This window comes from Schistocerca piceifrons, chromosome 4, assembly GCF_021461385.2.
Source record: "Schistocerca piceifrons isolate TAMUIC-IGC-003096 chromosome 4, iqSchPice1.1, whole genome shotgun sequence".
NCBI classification, from domain to species: Eukaryota; Metazoa; Arthropoda; class Insecta; order Orthoptera; family Acrididae; genus Schistocerca; species Schistocerca piceifrons.
Window position 1 is genome coordinate 571444016 of NC_060141.1, and position 17900 is coordinate 571461915.

At 38.1% G+C, this 17900-nt stretch overlaps 1 protein-coding gene across 1 annotated transcript in view; it reads left to right on the forward strand.

Moving 5' to 3' along the window:
* LOC124795353 (tetratricopeptide repeat protein 37) overlaps positions 1 to 17900 on the forward strand; it is a 169672-nt gene that overhangs the window by 18033 nt on the left and 133739 nt on the right. Inside the window, exons 5-7 of the mRNA XM_047259345.1 lie at positions 393 to 753; positions 978 to 1210; positions 7754 to 8053. Coding sequence (XP_047115301.1) covers positions 393 to 753; positions 978 to 1210; positions 7754 to 8053 — 894 coding nt within the window. The remainder of the gene's footprint in view (positions 1 to 392; positions 754 to 977; positions 1211 to 7753; positions 8054 to 17900) is intronic.

The window sequence follows — 17900 nt, forward strand, 5'->3', positions numbered from 1 at the left end:
GCGGGCAATTCCACAGTCAGTATTTGTTTTTTTTTTTTTTTTTTTTTATGTATTCATTCTGATTACAGTATTTGGCGACCTCACACCATACTTTAATGTCAAAGTCAGAGATTATGTATTGCTTTGCAAACTTTATCACTGGTGTATTGTCAGTCATGTGACATTCCTAATCTGTAGTGTAAAGTTCTTTCGGTCACATGTGCCCTTTGTGTTACAGTTTACACTGATGATGCTGTATTATTGATGTTACTATAGTGAAATGAATTTTGTTTGCTAAGTGTGTTACTTTCACAAAGGTCAGTGATCCAGCAGCAGCCTTTCTTTCCTGCAAGTGCATAAAATTTTTATGTTTGCTAGACTAAATTCAAACTTTTTTTTCTGTCTATTAACAGCTGGAAGATGCATTGTCTCTCATCCTGCAAGATGATTTGGAAGAGGAAAAGGAGGACTATTACAAGAAATACTTAAAATTACTTTATAAGTGTAAAAAGTATAAGGAACTTATGAATGAAGCAATAAATATGCATCTTTTGTATAAAAAAATGGAATATCCATTAGAATGGATATGCAAATGTTACAGTGAAGCTACAGTACATTGTCTTCAATCTGTTAATCATGTTAACAGTTGTATTGAAGATTACATTAGTAGACTTCTTGCCCTAAACCAGAACTCAGGCCTAGCACTGCTTGCAAAAGGTGCTAAACTTTTTAATGATGGTAGCTTTACTGATGCCTGTGAGGTATTGAAACAAGGTGAGTACTACTGGTAGTTTCTGTTTTTGTAAGGGAAAAGCTAAAGCTGGTTTAGTGTGTGTGTGTGTGTGTGTGTGTGTGTGAGAGAGAGAGAGAGAGAGAGAGAGAGAGAGAGAGAGAGAGAGAGAGAAATTTAGTTAGTTGATTTCCTTCTCTTAGAAATTAAAAAAGCCCGAAAGATTGTTTCATTTTGGCTCTGCAGCTAATTTTTATTGCTTTTTCAGTGGTACCAATGATGCCAAACTCTTGTTATGTTTATGTTTTGCTGTGCCAGTGCTACCTTGCAACATACTGTTTTGTTGATTCAGAATTCTGTGCTAGAGAGGCACTATCAAAATTAGTAAATCTCAACCAGCCACAGGAAGATATGAAACATCTCTTGAATTTTGCCCTTGTAAAGTCATTGTGTATGCAAGGTAGAGAAAAATGTGAGGAAGCTGTCAGCAAATGCGAGGAGGTGAGTTCATAGTTTCCAGTGAAACCAAGCAAGCATCTTTTGTCTTTCCTTTTAATTTATTTGATACTTGAAGTACTTCAGCAACACTTCACAAAACTAGTACTGCTTGATGCTGGTTTGTCACAAACTTTTCTTTTTACTGTCTCTCTATTCATTGCAACCTCCGTAAAGACAAAAATGTGCCAGTATCATCATATTTGTTCAGTATACTATAGAACCCATAATCAAAACGTGCCAGTATTGTCTTATTTGTTCAGTATACTACAAAACCCACAATGAAAGCCAGAATCTTATATTATTTCGTATTCTCAGTGTAACCTTCGCTTTTTAATGAAATGTCATTACTGCCATAAAATTTGTTTGCTAAGCAGTATTTTATGGCCCACACAATCAGACACTTTGGTAAGGTCACAGAATATACCAACAGAGTAATATTTTTTGTTTAGATGTGCCGTAACTTCAGCTGTGAAGTCTTGTGTGGAGAACCCTTCACAAATGCCAAACTGGGTAGCAGTTAAACAAGTTCTCCGAAAAATGAGTTGGTCTTCTATCATAAGCCACTGTCTCAAAAACATTTTACAACAATAGGAATAATGAAATGCACATGTAATTAGAAGTGGTTTGCTTATCTCCAGTTTTATAGAGGAGCATGCTAATTATAATTTAAATCTGTCAAGAAACCTACACTGAGTTAATGACTGAAAGACAGCTTAATAATAGTCCTCCTAAGTTAGCTGAAGACTTGACTACTCTGCTAGAAACACCATCATAAACGAGAATTAGCACTTTTTAGTGATGTAAGTAATTTTCTCTCTTCCTCAGTGTATGTTTTACACCATCTTAATATCCGAATGAAGGGTTTTACTATACTGGTGCTAAAGGAGTTTCGGCTCTTGACTACTGCTTGTCCTCTGAGTGAGAGAGTACTTGAGATATTTTAATCCCTGTAGTTGTCCATCCTTGATCCATCTTTCTGTTTAATTTTCTCCCCCATCCCCCCCTTTATATATATTGTCTGCTTTACAACTCACTTCCCATCATTCTTGTTATTTGTGTATTAGCACTGTTACTGATTCATTATTTATGGTCCTATGTTATGGTACTTTTCTTGTATGACCTGAATCTAATTGGTTGGGATATTTTGTTGTTAACAGATGGCCAGGTGAGATTCTTGACAGTTTCGCAGCATAATGAGTGTGTCTGATTTCAATGTAAATATCTCAGAAACTAAGATTGATAGAAAAATGCAAAAAACATTATGTTTATTGTGAAAACTGTAAGAATTTTATATAAGAGTTTCGAAATAGTTCGGTGATCTGCTGATAGATGGTAGTGTAATCACAATACATAATGCCTATAAATAATATGCTGCAGCTCTGAGCAATCAGTTCCACCATTGAAATGTGAAAGGAGGTTTGTGAACCAAAAAAAGAAGTTCAAGTCATTTATTCCTTTGAACAAAATATAACATGTTAGCTCACCAACCTACAGGAGCAAGGCACAAGCTTCAAACATGATTTAATGTTCCAAAAAAACCCTGTGCAAAAACCATTTGCAAGCTCTTTGCCAAATTCCAGTGTACAGACCGTGTGGCTGGTGATCTAGAGAGGATTATTGGCCCCAGGCCATATCTGTACAAGCTTTGCAGCAGAGAGCTGACTTTGCAAACCAAATTTTCACAATGATTGGTAATGAAGGATCTCATGTTGGCTGCTTCTGGTTCACAGATGACGATCACTTCCTTCTGAATGGTGTCATGCATAAACAAAACTGGTGATTTTGAGGTTTCAAAGATCCCCATTTGTGTGATGTGGAACCTCTGTATTCTCCCAAAGTTACTGTTTGGACTGTGGTATGCAGCAGAGGCATTATTGGCCCCTTTTTCATGTGAGAAATGATCACTAGTGAATGTTATGTTACAATTTTGTAACAGTTTGTCACCACGCGGCCAGCACTGCAGGACTGACCAGGCACCAAGTGGTTCATGCAGGATGGAGCAAGACCATATCACACCGAACAAGTGTTTCACTGTAATGATGAATACTTTAGGAATAAAGTCATTGCATTGGATTATTGCAAATTTACTGGCACAGGCCTGGATTGAATTTTGTATTCACATGATCTGACTCCTTGTTGTGATAACTTTTTGTGGGACACATTAAAAGACACCGTCTACAAACCCATCCCATCCCACTGGGTGAGCTTGAATCGTCTATCTGCATGGCATCTGGATCCATTTCCATTAAGATACTACAAGATACGATGGCAACTTTCAACTTTTGTTTGTGCCACCTCTGTACTGCGGGTGGTGGGCATTTTGAAAAGATTTTGATGTGATTGAAGGGACTGCTTGCAGAGTACAAGTTAAATTGTGCACGCTGATATTATATGAGCTGCACAGCATACAGCACGTCTATTAGCACCTTTTAGAACTATTTTGAAACTTCTGTATAACTTAAATGTAAAATTCTCAGAACTTTCACAGTAAACATACCTATCATTGCACACATCTATCAGTTGTAGTTTTCAAGGTATTTAATTTTGAAATCAGGGAGTCCTTTGCTGGACACCCTCTACCATCCTCTCCCTTCCTTTTGTCGGTATTTTCCATATTTTCCTCTTCACTGATGCTGCAGAGAACCACCTCATTCCTTCTAATATCAGTTCGCCCGATTTTCGACATTCTTCTGTAGCACCACATCTTAAACTCTTTGATTCTCTTTTGTTTTGGTTTTCCCACTGTCCACAATTCACTGTCGTACATTTCTGTGCTCCAAATGTACATTATCAGGAAATTCTTCCTCAAATTAAGGCCTATGTTTGACACCAGTACACTACTTCCTGCTTTTTATGTCCTCCTGGCTTCGTACATTGTGGGTTATTTTACTACCAAAATAGCAGAATTCCTTAATTCTTTTACTTCATGATGGCCAGTTTTGATATAATTTCTCACTGTTCTCATTTCCACTACTTCTCGTTATTATCTTTTTTCTGGTTTACTCTCAGTCCATATTCTGTACTTATTACCGGTAGACTGTTCATTCCATACAACAGATCCTGTAATTGGTTTTTATGCATATTGTATATCACAGGTCTTTCCCTTTAGCGTACTCCCATTTTTCTCAGAATATCAAACATATTGCACCATTACACAGTGTCAAATGTTTTTTCTAGATAGACAAATTCTGTGAGTGTATATTGAGTTTTCTTCATCTTTGATTCCATTATACAGTGCAGTAAGAACTGCTTCTCTGATGCCTTTACCTTTCCTAAAGCCAAACTGATCATTATCTAACAGATCTTTAGTTTTATTTTCCATTCTCCTGTATGTTATTCTTGTTGGCAGCTTGAATGCATCAGATGTTAAGCTGATTGTGCCTATCTGCCCTCGCTATCTTTGGAATTGTGTATAATATTTTTCCAGTAGTCAGATGACATGTTGCCAGTCTCATAGATTCTACACACCAACTGGAATAGTAATTTGGTTACTATTTCCCTTTAATGATTTTATAAATTCTGATTCAACATCAGGTTTTCCAGAGCACTTTTAAATTGTAACTCGCTAATACATGATCCCCTATATCAACACTTGTTGGCTCCAGTTGCTTCTTCTGAAACTTTATCAGACAAGTCCTCCCACTTGTTTAGGCCTTTAGTACTCTTTCCATTTATCTGTTCTTTCGTTTGCATTTGACAGTGGAGTTCCCATTGCATTCTTAATGTTACCACCTTTGCTTTCAATTTCACTAGAGGTTGTTTTGACTTTTCTATATGTGAGTCAGTCTTAGTGACAATGATTTCTTTTTTGATTTCTTAACATTTTCCCTGCAGCCATTTCACTTTAGCTGCCCTGCAGTTCCTATTTATTTCATTCTTGAATGATTTATATTGCTGTATTCGTGTCTTTACCGGAACAATTTTGTACTTCCTCCTTTCGTCAACCAGTTGAAGTATTTCTTTGTTACCAAGTTTTCTTAGAAGTTACCTTCCTTGTACTCATGTCCGAATGTGCAGCATCTGTGATTTCCCTTTTTAGAGATGTCCACTTATTTTCAACAGGACTGCCTACTGTGATATTCCTTATCACAGTATCCATATTGTTAGCAAACACCTCTTATCATTCCTCAGTGCTTCTGTATCCCACTTCCCTTCCACACTGATTCTTCTGTATGATTCTCATAAACTTCAGGTTACTCTTCTTCATTACTGAATTATGGTTGAGTATGTATCAGCTCCTTTGTATGTCTTAAATCCAGTATCAGATTTCAAAAGTTCCATCTGGCTATGATGTAGTCCATTTGGAATCTTCGTGTGTCTCCAGGTCATTTCCAATCATTTCTCTCTTCTTATGATTCTTGCACCGAGTAATCACTATTACTACCTGAAATTTATTGCAAAATACAGTTAGTCTTTCTCGTCTCTCATTCCTACTCTCTAGCCAGTATTCTGCCATAATCCTTTCTACTATTCCTTCCCCTATAACCACATTTCAATCCCCAGCAATTATTAGATTATTATTTTCCTTTAAATACTTAATTACCAGATCAACACCCTCATATACTTCCCAATCTCTTCTTATTGTGCTTACGAAATTGGTGTGTTTATCTGACCTATCGTTGTCAGCATTGGTTTGCTCTCTAATCTAAACCGTTCACAGTAACTCACTGTCTGCCCTACTTTCCTATTCGTAATGAACCAAACTCACATTATGCCGTTTTCTGCTGTTGGTCCTGTTACCCTATATTCATCTGACCAGAAATCCGTATCTTCTTTCCATTTCACTTCACTGACCTCCACTGTATCAGGATTGAGCCTTTGCATTTTCCTTTTCAGATTTTCTAGCTTTCCTACTGCATTCAAACTTCTGGCATTCCATGCCCTGACTCATAGAATTTTATCCCTTCATTGGGTATTCCATCTTTTTCTCGTGGTCACCACCCCCATTGACAGTCCATTCCCATAGATCCAAATGGGGGACTAATCCAAGATCTACCAATGGAGAAATCACCATCACACTTTTCCAGTAACAGACCACACGTACTATGGCTACACATTAGCCCATGTGTCCTTAGTGCATAGCCTTCTACATGCTCATGCCATTAATAATTGCTGATTCTTCCACCTTTTTGATGGTTTTCCAGCCCAAGAGAAAGGCAGTGCCCTGAACCTTTGTCCACTCGTCCACTCTCTTTGAAAAGGCCAACCTTTGTCCACTCCTCCACAGTCTTTGACAAGGCCATTGGAAAAACAAGGATGACTTTTCTTGTCAGAAATCTTCAGCTGCCATTGCTGACAATTTTTATTCAAAATTTAAGCAAACCTGGAACCCATGACATTTTGCTTACTAATCAAAGGCCCTACTCCAAGACCATGAGTTCCCATTGTCAGATACCTTTTAATTCTAAATCACAGAAGATAGATCTAAAACCAAATTCTAAATGCTGTTGCACTATGTTCATCTATCTTCATTGAGAACATTGCTGTGGGAAATAATCTAAAGCTCGAAAACAACTACTCAGGGCATCCTTGATCAGTACTGTGTCTTCCCACCTTTCTGTAGTGTAACTCCACCACCCACCCAGTCTTTACAACACTCTAATCCATTCTTACACTGCACCCTCTCCTAACCCTTTATCACATGACAATGGAAGGCCAAAGCACAAGACCTTTCCAATGCAGTTTACTGTGACATCCTACTCCAAACCCACCAAAGGTTTATCCTTCCCTATCATAGGCATATTAAAGCAGTCATACCAGCTCTGCTGCACTTTATGCACAGAATTTTATGCAGGCATGACCATCAATCAGCTGTCCATTCAGATGAACGGGCACTGCCAAACTGTGGCTAAGAGCACAACTGACCACCCAGTGGTGGAACATACAGATTAGCACAACATGCTAGATTTTAGTAGCTACTTCTCAAACTCTCCAACACCAGCTTCTCTGAACTAGGTAGATGGGTGTTGTCCTTGCAATGCATCCTTTGATCCTATAATCCTCCTGACCTCAGTCTCTGATAGCCCCCTGCCCTGCGACGCTAATTTCACTCATTCTGCACCTACTCACTCTTCCTCACAATATCCCCTACTCTTGTTCTGTCTCCCTCCCTCCTCCGTTCTCTCTCTCTTACTCTCCCAGTCCACTCCCCTACATCTTTGTGAACTGCAGGAGATCACTGGTGCACGTGCCACATTGCTGTCCCATGCATCAGCTCTCTCTCCCTCCCAGCTGTTAGCCACCATTCACCCTTCACCCTACATCCTTTGTTTCACCTCTCATCCACTTCACCCAACATAACCCCTCGCCCGATACGAACTGCAGATGTACAATGTTTGCACGGTGTAGTCAGCCAGCCCAATGAAAAATTAGAAAACACACATCAGTACACGGCAGTAAATTATACTGTATCCTGAATTGCATCCTAGTATGCACTACAATGCCAAAATGGAATAGAAGATTTATCTTTGTACAGTGTGTGACATTTGTGTATAATAATTAAGTAATTCTACACTTACAGATTCCTATGTGGTTTCTTTCTTGCAGATTTTGTCATCTTATGGCTTGAGTGCTGACATTCTCATCTGTATGGCAAGAGCATACATCTCTCTAGATGAGTTTGAACAAGCAAGAAAGTGTTTCGACATAATAGGGAATGAGAACAAATCATCTGCGTTACTACTTGAAGCACTTATGTTGAAAAAAGATGGTAAATTTGAAGAAGCTCTGGCTGCATTAAATGCAGCAGCAGCTACTGATCCCAGCCAGTCAGAAATATGGTTGGAAAAAGGAAAATTGCTTTGGGAGAAAGGAGAGCATGATGAGAGTTTGATAGCTTTCCTAAAGGTAGCGCATTTATTTATAAAATTTTGCACAGTTTAAACTTTAAATGAGTCAGAATGTGAACTTTTATTACAAGTTAACCAAATTTTATATATTAAATTTCTTATGACCTAGTTTAATAACTGTCATTCAATACAGTAGTTTTCAAATAGTGAATTGCTGCAGATTATCATACTGCACTTTCACAACCTTCTTTGTGGCAAAGGTAATTCTCTTAATTGAAGAAAGTAATTTTTGGCAGACCTCATTGTGCTCATTTAATTTGTCTACACATTACTCTGTGTCCTTACTTTTTGCCTTAAGTCTGAATGTACAAGTAACCTTCCATGTAATTGATTCTGAACTTTCTTCTAACCAAAATCATCAGTTACGTCAGGAAAGTCAAAATTCATTCTCAGTTGCTAAAATTGCTGATGGGTAAGACAACTTTTGGTTCTTGTGCTCCTTTGCAAGGTTTTTAGTGTGTTTACCAGTTTACTAAAAGACAGTTCATCCATAGACACTATTACTGGAATTGTACAAAAATGTCTAATTGCAGTACATCGGTTCAGAAAAATTGGTTGAAATTTTTTCTCATGTATGGAGTTGAAAAGCTTCATCGGGTCCTTTTCTGATTGGAAGACTGAGATTAGATTACATTAGTTTTTCGTTCCATTGTTCCGTGCTGAGGAGATCCTCGTGGATGTAGAACATATCTTTTTTTTTTAAAAAAAAAAAAAAAAAAAAAGCTGAAATAACAATACTAATAGTAGGAATGTACGAGGTTTGACCGGAAAATACATATAAAAGTTGAATAATGTCTTTATGTTACAAGTTGCAGTCACCGCCAGGTGGGACTACTGCTGTAATCAATCCCATCAACGCTCAGTTCGAGTGAGAGTACTCTGTGTGAAGGTGGGAGTGTGCAGCAGCTTGTTGACAGTTACCTTTTTTCATCCGCCGTTGGCATGGAGCTCTCTCTGATTGAGGAACAGCGCGTCAACATCAAGTTTCTTGCAAAGCTACGCAAGAATGACCATGAGATTTTTGAGCGTTTGAAACAGGTTTACGGAGACAATTCTCTGAAGGAACCAACCGTTAACAAGTGGTTAAAAAGGTTCCGGGATGGCTGAGAAGAAGTGAATGATGACCCTCGCCCACGTCGACATTGAGTTCCGATGCAAATGTTGAACGAATTCGGGCTTGTGTTCTTAAAGACCATAGATTGACAGTCAGAATGATTGCTGACGAGCTGTCAATCCCCAAAACAATCGTTCACGAAATCCTGACACACAAACTTGAAATGAAGAAATTGTGTGCGAAAATCGTATCGAAGTTCTTGACGCCAGAACAGAAAGCAAAGAGGGTTGAGTGCTGTGAGGATTGGTTGGAAGCAGAGGAACGAGGGGACTTTCTCAACCGAGTCATCACTGGAGACGAGTCCTGGTTTTACGAATTCGATGTGGAGCTCAAATCTCAAAGCAAGAAATGGAAACTAGCAGGAGAACCGAGAACAAAAAAATCATGAAAATCAAGGTCCAATGTGAAGACAATGTTGATTGTTTTCTTTGATTCTAGGGGCATTGTTCACAAGGAATTTGTCCTTCCCGGTCAGAGAGTGAACGGAAATGTTTACGTTGAAGTTCTGACACGTCTCAGAGCTCGTGTGGCCCGAGTTCGACCGGAGTTGGCATAAGGGGGCAGGTGGATCCTTCATCACGACAATGCGCCTGCTCACACGTCGCTCGTTGTGCGCGAGTTTTTGGCCTGAAGCTCAATCACTGTTACAGACCACTCGCCTTTCTCACCCGATTTAGCCCCGTGTGACTTCTTAATGTTCCCGAAATGCAAAATGGTGCTTTGGGGGCGGCACTTGGGAGATGTGGAAGCCATCAAGGCGGAAACGACACTGCAACTGAACAACAACACAACTGAAGACTTTCAGCAATGTTATCAACAGTGGAAACGGCGTTGGCAGAAGTGTATCGCATCTCAGGGCGAGTACTTTGAAGGAGACCATATTGTAATACCTGAATAATTGTAAAATAAAGTTATTATTCAACTTTTATACGTATTTTCCAGACAAACCTCGTATACAGTACATCATTTGTTTCTATTAAAAAATTCGTCAATGGAGTAGAAGGAGTTGGCCACTAGTAAGTCTTTCAGGCTCCTTTTAAACTGATCTTTATTTGTAACTAAATTTTTTATGTTTGCTGGCAAATTATTGAAGATGAGTGTTCCTGAGTAGTGGACCCCTTTTTGAACTAAAGTAAGTGCTTTTAAGTCCTTGTGCAGATCATTTTTGTTCCTGGTATTGTATGTATGAACTGAGCTGTTTGTTGGAAAAAGAGGTATATTATTTAGGACAAATTTCATTAAGGAGTAAATATACTGAGAGGCAGTAGTTAGTATAGCCAGTTCTTTGAAGAGGTTTCTACAGGACGTCCGTGAATTTACTCCACAAATAATATGTATTACACACTTTTGGACTCTGAAAACTTTTGTTTGACTTAAAGAGTTACCCCAAAATATTACACCATATGACATTATGGAATGAAATTAGGCAAAGTATGCAAACTTTTTCATTTTTATGTCACCTATGTCTGCTAACACTCGAATTGCAAATACAGATTTGTTAAGGTGTTTCTGCAGTTCTGTGGTGTGCTCCTCCCAACTGAATTTATTATCAAGCTGTAATCCCAGGAATTTAAGACCGTCAACCTCTTCTATCTGCTCTTCTTCATACTTTATGCATATGCTGGGTGGAAACCTCTTACAGGTTCTGAATTGCATGTAGTGAGTCTTTTCAAAGTTTAATGTCAATGAGTTGGCTTTAAACCATTTATTAATATCCATGAAAATATCATTAGCAGATCTTTCTAGAACTACACTCTACATACTATTTATTGCAATACTTGTGTCATCTGCAAACAAAATGAACTCTGCTTCTAGCAGTGTAACTGATGAGAGATCATTAACGTACATAAGAAAAAGCAATGGCCCTAAGATGGATCCTTGTGGGACACCACATGTAATTTCTTCCCATTCTGATGATGACTGATGACTTAATTCACTAGTCCCTTTCACTGACACCCTTTGTTTCCTGTTAGCGAGGTATGACTTGAACCATTTTGCAGCACTACCCGTGACACCGTAGAATTCTAATTTATTTAAAAGGATGTTGTGGTTCACACAATCGAATGCCTTTGACAAATCACAGAAAATACCTGCTGCTTGTAACTTGTTATTTAATGAATTAAGTACATTTTCACTGTAGGTGTAAATAGCCTTCTCAATATCAGAACCCTTCAGAAATCCAAACTGTGTTCTTGATAATATGTTATTTTTCTTCATAATATGTTATTTGTGGTCAGATGGTTGAGAAGCTGCCTGTACACTACTTTTTCTAAAATTTTTGAGAATGCTGGCAAAAGTGAAATCGGTCTGTACTTTGATGGTATCTCTTTATCCCCTTTCTTGAATAGAGACTTAACATCTGCATATTTTAGCCAGCCAGGAAATGTCCCAGTTATAATTGACTGGTTACACAAGTAACTTAGAATTGTACTAAACTCACAAGAACATGCCTTACTTAACTTTGTTGATATTGCAACGTAACCACTAGAATGCTTTGTTTTTAAAGATTTTATTATGGAAGTTATTTCTTTCGGTGAAGTGAGTGACATATTCACGTACCTGAAGCTATTTGTAAAGGCTAGTTTCAGATATTCAAGGGCATTATTTACTGATCCTGACAATCCCATTTATCAGTAAAGGATATGAAGTACTTGTTAAATAGATTTGCCATACTATGCCCATTGGTTACTAATGTGTCATCTACCCTTAATGCTATTTGCTCCTGTTCCTTTCTGTTTCTACAAGTCTCATTTTTCACTATATCGCATATTGTTTTTATTTTGTTCCCTGACATTGCTATCTTCTTCTCGTAGTGCATTTGTTTAGATGTCTGAATTACTTTTTTAAATATTTTACCGTATTCCTTGTATTTAGCTAAATCATCAGCATTGGAGCTATTGTTGGTCGACAGATACATTTTCCTTTTTGTCTTACAGGAAATCTTTATTCCTTGTGTAATCCATGGTTTTATTATAGACTTCTGTTTAATTTGAGTAACTTTTAGAGGAAAACAGGTTTCAACCATGGTACTGACATTGTTCATGAATGTGTTATATTTTTCATTCATGTCATGAGCACTATAAACATCTTTCCAGTTCATATCTTTGAGCAGTTTTCTAAAACACTCAATTTTTGGTTGATTGACTACTCTCCTGTACTCAGATTTAGCAGTCTTGATAAACTGCTTAGAATTTACATCTAAAACAAGGAGCTGCATGTCATGATCTGATAGTCCATTTATTACAGGTTTTATGATATGATTTTGTTCAAAGTAGACTGTAGTATATAAGCTCTTAATGTGGAAAACACTTTGATCTGATCTGAAAAGCTGAGAAAAAAGTGTAAGATGATTATATTTCCTGTCACAGTGTATCACTCGTCACTGGAGGTAAAGTACCAGGATTATCCAAAATACAAGTGTTTGTGTCATCAGTATTTGTGCTAAGAGCTAGATTAGCATATTTTTCATTACTTGGTGTACAATAAGACAATTTCTATTGTTTTTTGTTTCCTCTGATTCAGTTTGCTGCTCAGAATTGAAAGTGTCTTGTTATTGTTTGATATGTTGTACATATTTTTAGTCTGAAACTGCCTGAACGACTGAGCATGAAAGTTGGCTACCTGAGGCTGGTGTAGGTGCTGCTGTCTCATGGGGCTAAACTTTGTGTAACTCTTCATCTTCATGACACTACAAATATTTTGTAATAGTCTGACAACCTGTAGCTGCTTTTCCTAATTTGTCTTATGACAGCTTTCTTTTCAAAGCCACAGATTTTGTTTATAGCTTGACATCTTAACATGTTGTGTTATGTAATCTGAAATGAAACAATATGTTCCTGCCAGACTATATTTATTTATAACGCAAATCTACATTTCTCAAATTGGATTATTAGTAAAAGTTACTCTTACCTTATCTTGTTCAATAATATTTTCACATAATTAAAATCATATCAAAACAAAACACTCATATACAAAATAACTTAATGTGAAACTTAACCAAAGAAACATAATCACTCACAGTAGCAGCAGGCAAAAAGGAAGAATTTAACACATGTCACATGGAGTTGACAGGTGGACTCCAACTGATACGCAATGTGCCTGTTTATAGAGCAGAGAGGAAGAAGGGAAATGGCTAGTCAGAAAATACCCAAGACAGGGAGGGCAGATGCGATTGATGAGAGGGGATGTGTAGGGGAACGGGCCTTACTGTATTAATACACACACAAGTTCACTAACAAACGCAATGACAATAACTGCCAGTGACAACTTTATTAAACATTTATGATAAGCAATTTGTCATAAATATCTGTTTTAAATTTTGGGCCATGATTAACTGTAGAATCTTCTAAAATTTCATTTGTTAAAAAAATATCCAAACTATTTTTTGTAGTTTGCATTAAGTATTGATAATTAAAAAATTAGACTGCCTAGGACTGGCCCCAAGCCCCCATCAGGCCCGGGCTCTGGTTGCAGTGATCTACCCAGACCCACCAATGTGGGGGCCATATTTTAAGTTGCACACTCGTGCGATGTTCTCATGCATTTCACTGCAAAATAGCAGTTTTGGCAATTTTTTTCGTAGGAATCATATTTATTGCCCTGAAGTAAAAGTGTGTTAGGTTTTAGACAAACATTGTGAGGAATTCATTCCACATAGCAGTTAAAATTTATTTGATTTTTCTTCCAAATTCTTGTCTACAAATGGTCAGGTTAATAAAGGGGAGAAACTTTTATTTAAGCACAGGACTGCCAGTAAGCTCAAGTCTGTTAATGACTTTATTCAAATATTTGAATACATTGAATACATACAGTACACAGTTTGTTCAATCCTGCGTAGCCATCAAAATATGGGGTGTCTAGGAAACCTGCTTTCTCGGATTGCTATACAACATTCAAACAACATTTATTACAAAATGTAAAATATAACAATATTTAACTTTGTGTTAAACAGATGTGTTGCAAGCAAAGGACGACAAACAATAAGCAAGTTCTTCAGTATATACAATTCCTAATACAAGTGAAGTAATACAGTTGATGCTCCTGTTCAGGTTGCTAATCTTGAGGCTTCTTGTAGAACTGGGCAGCGACCAGTCGGGCGCAGCACTTATGTTCTATTTGCATAGAGGCCGCTGCTGCCATGTTGTCGTCCTGAAGAGGGGTCAGTTAGCATGGAATTCAGGGAGAGCATAAGGGAACAATTGACAGGAATGGGGGAAAGAAATACAGTAGAAGAAGAATGGGTAGCTCTGAGGGATGAAATAGTGAAGACAGCAGAGGATCAAGTAGGTAAAAAGACGAGGGCTAGTAGAAACCCTTGGGTCACAGAAGAAATATTGAATTTAATTGATGAAAGGAGGAAATATAAAAATGCAGTAAATGAAGCAGGCAAAAAGGAATAAAAACGTCTCAAAAACGAGATCGACAGGAAGTGCAAAATGGCTTAGCAGGAGTGGCTAGAGGACAAATGTAAGGATGTAGAGGCTTATCTCACTAGGGGTAAGATAGATACTGCCTACAGGAAAATTAGAGAGACCTTTGGAGAAAGGAGAATCACTTGCATGAATATCAAGAGTTTTGATGGAAACCCAGTTCTAAGCAAAGAAGGCAAAGCAGAAAGGTGGAAGGAGTATATAGAGGGCTATACAAGGGCTATGTACTTGAGGACAATATTATGGAAATGGAAGAGGATGTAGATGAAGATGAAATGGGGGATATGATACTGCGTGAAGAGTTTGACAGAACACTGAAAGACCTGAGTCGAAACAAGTCCCCGGGAGTAGACAATATTCCATTAGAACTACTGATGGCCTTGGGAGAGCCAGTCCTGACAAAACTCTACCATCTGGTGAGTTACAGTTTTAGAACCTTACAAGGCCACAGTTCTGCTACTCGGCCCATCAAATGTCAGAGGAGTTTCATCCACATTCATTACTTGGCTTAATTCCGCACTGCTTTTCTTTCAGTATTGAATAATAAAGCAATGGAAAGATAATATTTTCTCCTCATACTCGCATGGCATTTTCTGAGATATTTTGATTTTGGTTCGCATGCTATGACCGTGAAGCTTCATAAACATGTAGCATCAACCAACTCCACCCTTAAAGTCTGTTAAGTTCCACTGTAGTGCTATCTTACGAGCATGTATTTGAATCATTTTTGTATTGATTCCAATGCCAATGTGATGGTGTTCTTGAATCCATTTCAATACATCATCATCTTGCCTTAGTCATTTTGCTTTCAGTGCCGTATTTGCACATTTTGTCTTCGTCATTTTTTCAGTTCTTCTTTACTAGCCCGCCAGTCACTAATGGTTTTATCTATTGGTGGAGGGCCGAAATGCCGCTCAGTTTCCATGATCTTCTGCATATGCTATTACTTTCAATTTATAGCCTGCATCATAGGAATACCTTTTATTTTTTTTTCCATTACGAAACTAGCTACTAACAAAAATATTGTACCATCACCAATAAAACAAATCACTTTCAATTCAAGTTCACTGGCACTGTAGACTGTGATGATGCATCATAGGCTATACAGTGTTCTGGGTTTGTGATGGTGGGGCAGGAGGGAGACAGCGTTAGCAAGATGGTAAAGTGCACACAACCCTCACTGTAGCCTCTAAATTGGGTGCAATGTCCAAGGGACATTTATGCACCATAATTTGTAAGTAGTGGCCTTAAGATGGTGCTGTTGATGGCGGGTGTCCATTGCAAGGTGGACCATCAATGTTATTCCATGATAGTGGCTGAATGTTGGAATGCCGTTGTCATGATGGATTCAAATCTGGCAGACAGCCTCCCATGCTGATAACACTCCTTAAAAAGTGACAACACTCACATGATTCTGTTGTTGTTGTTGTTGTGGTCTTCAGTCCTGAGACTGGTTTGATGCAGCTCTCCATGCTACTCTATCCTGTACAAGCTTCTTCATCTCCCAGTACCTACTCCTTCTGAATCTGCTTAGTGTATTCATCTCTTGGTCTCCCCGTCGATTTTTACCCTCCACGCTGCCCTCCAATACTAAATTGGTGACCCCTCTATGTCTCAGAACATGTCCTACCAACCGATCCCTTCTTCTAGTCAAGTTGTGCCACAAGCTCCTCTTCTCCCCAATTCTATTCAATACCTCCTCATTAGTTATGTGATCTACCCATCTAATCTTCAGCATTCTTCTGTAGCACCACATTTTGAAAGCTTCTATTCTCTTCTTGTTGAAACTATTTATCGCCCATGTTTCACTTTCATACATGGCTACACTCCATACAAATACTTTCAGAAACGACTTCCTGACACTTAAATCTATACTCGATGTTAACAAATTTCTCTTCTTCAGAAACACTTTCCTTTCCATTGCCAGTCTACATTTTATATCCTCTCTACTTCCACCGTCATCAGCAAAACTCCTTTACTACTTTAAGTGTCTCATTTCCTAATCTAATTCCCTCAGCATCACCCGACTTAATTCGACTACATTCCATTATCCTCGTTTTGCTTTTGTTGATGTTCATCTTATATCCTCCTTTCAAGACACTGTCCATTCCATTCAACTGCTCTTCCAAGTCCTTTGCTGTCTCTGACAAAATTACAATGTCGTCGGCCAACCTCAGAGTTTTTATTTCTTCTCCATGGATCTTAATACCTACTCCAAACTTTTCTTTTGTTTCCTTTACTCTTGCTCAATATACAGATTGAATAACATCGAGGAGAGGCTACAACCCTGTCTCACTCCCTTCCCAACCACTGATTCCCTTTCATGTCCCTCGACTCTGCCATCTGCTTTCTGTACAAATTGTAAATAGCCTTTCGCTCCCTGTATTTTACCCCTTCCACCTTCAGAATTTGAAAGAGAGTATTCCAATCAACATTGTCAAAAGCTTCATCTAAGTCTACAAATGCTAGAAATGTAGGTTTGCCTTTCCTTAATCTAGCTTCTAAGATAAGTCGTAGGGTCAGTATTGCCTCACGTGTTCCAATATTTTTACGGAATCCAAACTGATCTTCCCCGAGGTCGGCTTCTACTAGTTTTTCCATTCGTCTGTAAAGAATTCGCGTTAGTATTTTGCTGCTGTGACTTATTAAACTGATAGTTCGATAATTTCCACATTTGTCAACACCTGCTTTCTTTGGGATTGGAATTATTATTTTCTTCTTGAAGTCTGAGGGTATTTTGCCTGTCTCATAGGCAGGACTCATAGGAATGGACATGAAAAAATGGACTACGTTGTTGTCCTTTCATATTGTGCTGTGGTACTAAACTTATCCAGTGATCATATTCAAGTGCAAAACAATGCCAAAACCTTCTGAAATGCCATCACATGTTGTTGTTCATGTACATGACAAGGGCCAGATGGATGAGGCTGGTACGAAATTATGAATTAACAGAATGTGGGAGAGAAGGAAAGGTGCTTTATTGAAGAATAGTTCTGTTCTTGTGCTAGATCAGTTTAATAGTTATTTGAAAAATTCTGTGAAAGAGAAGTTGAGACAGGGAAATACCGAGCTTGCTGTTATTCCGGGAGGATGTACTTCACAATTACAACCTCTTGATTTCATGATAAATAAAGAATTTAAAGTGTATATAAAGAGGAGTGGAACAAATGGATGCTGGATGAAACACTACATGACTTCATGCCGAAGGGAGCTTGAAATGACGTAGAATCAAAAAAGTATGTCAGTGGATAAAACAATCATGGTCTAGGGTGAGAGAAGACATTATTGTTAAATCTTTCAAG